General features: G+C 26.6%; 2 protein-coding genes across 2 annotated transcripts; both read right to left on the reverse strand.

Moving 5' to 3' along the window:
• Positions 1-4,160: 4,160 nt before the first annotated feature.
• Positions 4,161-4,526, reverse strand: OCT59_015941 (uncharacterized protein; the record flags this gene model as incomplete). Its single annotated transcript, XM_025326509.1, has 1 exon — positions 4,161-4,526. One exon carries the CDS (start codon positions 4,524-4,526, stop codon positions 4,161-4,163), a length of 366 nt encoding a protein of 121 aa, XP_025175853.1.
• A 258-nt stretch (positions 4,527-4,784) lies between these two features.
• On the reverse strand, positions 4,785-6,239 carry OCT59_015942 (uncharacterized protein; the record flags this gene model as incomplete). The annotated part of the gene is made up of 1 exon (XM_025332193.1): positions 4,785-6,239. The coding sequence occupies one exon, from the start codon at positions 6,237-6,239 to the stop codon at positions 4,785-4,787; it is 1,455 nt and encodes a 484-aa protein (XP_025175852.1).
• Between the last annotated feature and the right edge of the window lie 610 nt (positions 6,240-6,849).

Here is a 6,849-nt window from a genome sequence, read left to right on the forward strand (position 1 = left end):
ATGGCCCATGCCCACCCACTCGATCAAAAATCACACAATAATTTTTTTTTTCTGAAAAATGTGGGATATACAAATTAACCCATCCTTGATTCCGGTGAGTGGTCACATGATTTTTCTCACGTCCTTTTTCTTGATCTTACTAAAAAAATATTCTTTTTCATCTTTCAGGTCCAAATCAGCGTTGCGGCACTATGGTAAGCGTTTCTTTTCATTTCGCAAATTATTTTATATATTTTTTAGGTTCTGCAGTACTACGATTAAGTGTCCAGGACGGGTTTATCCCGATTTTATCATAAAATTTCACGATTTTCATGATATTTAAATCTGATTGGATGGCTGGATAACCATGTGATTATAATTTTGCTGAAATTCTGGCCAAAATAATTCCGGCTAAAATTATGTCGCGGTTTTAGAAATTAGGCCGAAATTACGTTAATTTCAGCCAATCGCGAATTTGCGAAAAAATCATGAAAATCACGCGATTTTTGCGCTATCACGACGACCCATCCTGGACACCCTAACTACGATAAGCTACATTTTGGTTTTTTTTTTTAATTTTCATGTTCTTAGTATTAAAAAAATTTTTTTCGTCCCTTGGGGTCAGGAACTCACGTATTGGCTAGCACTCTTACTCCTGCAGTACCATGATAAGCGCCAAATTTTGTTTTTTTCATTTCATAATTTTTTTTATTTAATTTCTTTTACTAAATTATTTTTTTATCATCTTTTTTTTTAGATCCAGATCGGGTAACAGTAAGAATCGATCTTTATATTTTTTTTTTGTTTCATGATTTTTTATTTAGATATTTTTACTTTTTTCATTTTTTTTTGATTCAATTCGGGTTTCTCGAGACACTTGGTACCATGGTAAGCACCAATTTCCATAATTTTTTTATTTCATAATTTTTTTTATTTAGTTTTTTTTTTACTAATTATCATTTTTTTTTTTGAAGGAAAACATTTTAATATGATAGTGATACGATCCACAGCAAAAATTTTGCAGTTATACAAGGTTAACATTATCCGGGGTAATATCCGGGGTAACTATGGCCAATAAAATTTGGTAGCTTAAATTGTTAATCATTAATTATACTATTAAGTACAAATTTAACTATTAGATTAATATAACATTATTTATCATATTTATAATTAAATAATTTATAAATTGTGATTTAACCTTACTAAATATGTATAACAATGATGAGATGATTTATAATTTTGCATACTTCACCATGATATCATTAAGTCAAAACTTTCAAACTTAAACTTATTTTTTTTTAAAAAAAAAATTAAATATCATAAAAATGACATGTCTTCTTGATATTGACATTATTCCGATATCCGATTCTTGAGCATAGTAATCATGACGCACATAAACAAAATTTTAACCGTTTAACCATAACATAACATATATATTTGCTGAATAATTAAAAAAAAATTGCATATTAACTAGGAATAACCAACCATACTAAAATGATTTTAGAAGAGTCGTTTCAAGAATCTAAAAGTGTAAGGTTCTTTAAGAAAAGAATTTGGAGAGGACTATACATTACACCAAATATTGATTAAGCTATCGAATATGCTGGAAGGAACGGGACCCTCCTAATTTTTGACTGGACCAATCCCGATAGGAATCTCAAAATTAAGCATCTAAATGACTTGGAGGAATGGAAATCCACAATCAAGCGAAATCAAGCCAAATTATATCGGCTTAAAGGACCAGGCCTGTCAAATGATGGACGCAAATGCTTTGTCTTGGAAATATCATTTTCTCCACAAGACCAATACAGGAGGAAAACAGCCAAATATTATATATAATTGTAGATATTATATTGGATATATTGAAAATTTTATTTATAATATACTAACAGATAAGACTATTTGAGGATTATTTTAAAGTGGGATCTAACCTTACGAAAAGTAATATCTATAGGGGAGAGCCGGTAAAAAGGTGGATTTGCCTTGCTGATGTTGGTAAACCCAGACCACCAAGATATAGAGCAGACATTCTTGAAGGTTCATTTCCATAATTATGACCGTATCAGGACATGACATGATCCATTACCTTCAGAGATTGTGCAAGTTGTTGGGAAGACTAATTCAGCCGTCAATGCTTTTACAGAACGGTTATTTGCTGTAGTGTATTTAAAATCTAAGCAAAACTAGAAAAGTAGAAAAAAAACTAGTGCAAGGTTAAACAAGAGAATATTTTATTTATCCGGAGGCTTTAACTGAAGAACAATACAAAGAGTTAAAAAATCTCCTTTCAAATGCTACTACCTGTAAAGTTAAGGAATGCTCTAGACTTCTTTTTCATCTTTAGAATAAATGGAGGTGAACATCAATGGTTACTTATTTGAGAAATTTTAGATGCTTTGAATAGAAATACCTATTGCTTGTTGACTTTTATCTTATCAGTTATTATATTAATATTGTATTTTTATATTTTATTTGTAATTGCATTATATAGCAACAATGTAGGAATTTCAAGTATCAGTTACTGCTATTGGCAATGTTAATTTTATTAAATAAAAGCATAATTTTATTTTTATGATAGCAAATTTTACATGGTACAATTGATACATGTCAAAAAATTTGGTTAACTTTACTTATCAAACAATATCCATGAGTTATAATTCACCTGCCAAGGTATCCGGACAGGTCTGAAGTAAGTTTTAACTCGCACCTAATAATTGCAGGAACATAACAATATTGTTGGCGTCATCATTGTATTTTTGTACTTTTAGGATCGAAGTTTATAGATAATCGTATCAAGGGCATAACTTATGGCAGTGGTAATTATTATGTTAACGATTTATATAATAATATTATCCAAAATAGTTGTACCTAGAACTATATAATTGCGTTGTTCCTAGATTTACATTATTTGCACATGTAAAGTGAATTAGAGCATTGATATCCCAAACATAATATGTTGGTTTTTTCATCATACCTATTTTAGAGTAATGGACTAATGGTCTTTGAGAAGCAACTATTTTTTAATTCTTTATAATCGTTATATTATCTCCGATTAGTTTAATATTTATGTAATACCAATGTGTTATTGCTCATTAAACTATTCATTATGTTTCACAACTTTTTTTTCCATTTAAAAATGTCAAGGCTAAATAGAGATGTCTTCTAGTTAGTAAAATTTGGCGTAATCTAAGTGATTATTTCAATTTATGATGAAAATACAACCTTAGTTGCGATACTTGTCTGTAAGTAATAATGTTTTAGATTGTTTAACAGAAATGCAAATCAATTAATGAATTAAATATGTCCAAAAATAATTCCTGTATTGATAGATAAACTTTGTTATTATACAAATCGATTATAATAATTTTTTTTTTATAATAATAATTCTCGTTTAAGCAGTATTGGCTTAGCCTTAGATTTGAAATTAAATTGAATTACGATAATATCAAAACGTTCATATTCAAATAAATTTGATAAATTTTAAGGAAACTTTGTTCCTGGAAACGGAATTTTACAAATATTATATATTATGCATAATTTATTAATTTTTCATATCCTGAATAATTATTAATTGTGTTAATAAGGCCATTCCAAACTAATCATTAGTTTAACATCCTTTCTGGCTGAAAAATTTGAGGGGGGGGGGGAATAATTTAAACAAACATAATATTTAAACATATTAAAATTTTCGGAAGTTTGCGGTAAAATCGGATATATTCGGTACATCCAATTTCAGAAAAGAGAGGGGGTGCTTTAAAGATGTGTTTAAATTATTTTAAAAGAGGATGTTAAACTAAAATTAATTTGGAATGGATTAAATATCAAAAACAAACCAATCAACTGTCGAACACATCACGTGATTTTCGTGAAACCCGAAAAACATGAATTTTCTATCTTTCAAAATGAACTTTTCAAACTTTTTTTTGATTTTCAAATACATGATATTCCTGGAGCAAGCCAATGTTTTTCTGAAATGAGTTATCTTCGTTGTAGACTTGTAGTACTTTTATGAGCAACAACGTTTTTATGATGTTATCAGGTTAATTGATATATTTGAAAAACTGACTAAAGTCAAATTATTATATCATGGAAATGTGCAATTCTCTTGCTACAACGTATGACATCTCTAACACTTACATTTCATCCCATAAAAAACCAATGTATATCATAACCTAATAATATTACTTTAACTTAAACAAACCAATTGGTGATCTAATTAATATTCCAAATAATTCTCTTGGATCAAACAAATTATCAACTGAAATAAACAATTCATCTAAATATTGACACTTAATTAATATATTTTCAAACTCTGTGATATTTTCACTTATAATAGGGATTAATTTAAGATACTTAAGTTTTGGACATTTTTGATAAATGACCTGAATAATTTTATTAATAATCTCTTCATAAGATATGCAATCAATACTTATTTTGTTAAGATGACCATTTGTATTTTCAATTAAACTTACTAATATTTCTACTAGAATAGCTCTAGTTTTAAAGTTTGTAATAAAGGTAAAGATAAGTTCTCTAAGTAATTCCATGGATAATGATAACTACCATCCAATTCTAATTCTTTTAAATTTACAAAAGTTGTAAGGATTTTTGAAAATGTTGTATGATTTGTGTCAAAGATTAATTTAGGAATTGAATCAATCAAATAAAATACCTTTTATTTTAAATAAAAAAAAAATGAAAATTGATATTACATAAATAAATCTTTTAATGATTATACATAAATATAATAAAACTATAACATACAATAAAAAACATTTAATTTATTTTAAATTATTTTAATAAATTTACCATTCAAAATCTTCAAAATCTCTATGTAAATAATTAAATTTCTTAATAATTCCTTCTGATTTATATTCTTCTATCAAATCAAATAAATCAGTACATCCATATGAATCAAGTTGTAATAACATGGGATGTCTTCCTTTCCAATTATTAATAAATAATATTAAGGACTCTAGATTAATTGATTCATGAGAAATAATATTAAACTTAAATTTAAATAAACTAGTTGGTGATGATATGTTTAATATTTCGAATAATTTATCCCAATTAAATATGTTTATAATAAGAAAATATAATCCAATTAAATATTGACAATTAATTAATAATTGTTCTAATTCTAAAATATTTTCATTTCTAAACATTAATTTAAGGTAAATAAGATTTGGACAATTTTGATAAATAGCCTTAATAATATTTTTATTATCAATCTCATTATGAAGCTTATTATCAATGCTTATTTTGGTAAGACTTCTATCTGTATTAAGAATTAAATTTCTTAAAAATTTGATTTGAAAAATATTAGATTTTAAAATTCGTAATGAAGATAAAGATACATTTTCTAAGAAATCCAACTTTACATTGTGATTATCAATTCTTAATTCCAATTTTTTTAAATTTACTAAAGATGAAAGAATTCTTGTGGCAGGTGGTGCAGTTATCATAAAGTATTGTATAGTATGTGCATGTTTCATTAATGAATTTTCAAGAATTATATGAAATGGTTTTAATGATTCTTCAACATAGTATATATTATTTATGATTGGAACATTAACTAATCCAGTATTGGCGGTTAATAGACGAACATCAATTAATTTTTTAGAGGCATCAATTAATTTAGTAATCCCATAACTGTTTTTGCTGTTTTTGCTTTCAACAAAAAGTTCCAATTCTTTAATTGATTGGCATATTCCTGCTAATCCAATTAAAACGTTGTCATTTACTCCGATATTACAACTAAGGAATATAATTTCTGAAAAACAGTGTTTAGCTCCAGGAATAAGGTGAATTTGATAATCAAAATGTTGGGGTATATAAAGATATGTAAACTTTGTATTTTCATTAATAAAAAGATTGTATATTTCATTTTTTAAAATTGACATACTCGATTCCGTGCAATAATATTTAATAGTATTTATTATCTTATCAATCGAACTTAAATTTAAATGTTTACAAAAACTGATATAATTAAATAAAGGTTTTTGAGAAAAAATTGTGAATAATTCAATATTATGATTTATTAAATTATTTTTTGACTCGTCCGATAAGTGTGAAATAATTACGTTAAATAATAAGTTTTCATTTTTATTCGTTAAGTACTTCCAAGGATTTTTCCATAAAATTAGAACGATTATTTCACACCATGTTTTGTTGACCGAAAGTGATGAATAAAGGGCCTTTATATCATCTTGAAATTCTTCAAATACTAGATAAAGAATATCTCTATTTAGCTTGGACATCTTTGCGAAAAAATATTTTTTTTTTATTACTGAAATGATCGTTTATATTACATAAATATGTCTGTGTAACATTGTACGATTACGTACGCACTTCAACGAAAATCGTAAATCTGTATATTTCATGTTTAATATAAACAGATATGATTGGCTGACATTGTGCCACGCACGGTTAGCCTTACGTGATTATGATAATCGCCGCCGCCAATAAATGGTCAACATGCCAAATATGAGCAAATGATTGACCAAAAATTGATGTTTAAAGGAAGTGTGAAAGTATTACTTTATGCAATAATAAATCCATACGTTAAGTATAAAGTACTTTCAAGGATTTTTCCACAAAATTTTCACACAATGTTTTATTGACTGAAAAAGATGAACAAAGGACTTTTTTATTATCTTGTAAATTTTAAATATCAAATAAAAAATGTCTTCATTTTCTTTGGACATTTTTGCAAAAAATTTTATTGCAAACAATCTACTTGTATTATTTGCGATACTGCGCATTGTAAGATTACGTGCCACAAAAAATCACATGATATTTCACCACCCGTGTCACACTTTTTTTTATTACGTGTAATTATAAATTTTATAATTACACAACCTATTACAA

Source organism: Rhizophagus irregularis, chromosome 24 (assembly GCF_026210795.1).
Source record: "Rhizophagus irregularis chromosome 24, complete sequence".
Classification (NCBI taxonomy): Eukaryota; Fungi; Glomeromycota; class Glomeromycetes; order Glomerales; family Glomeraceae; genus Rhizophagus; species Rhizophagus irregularis.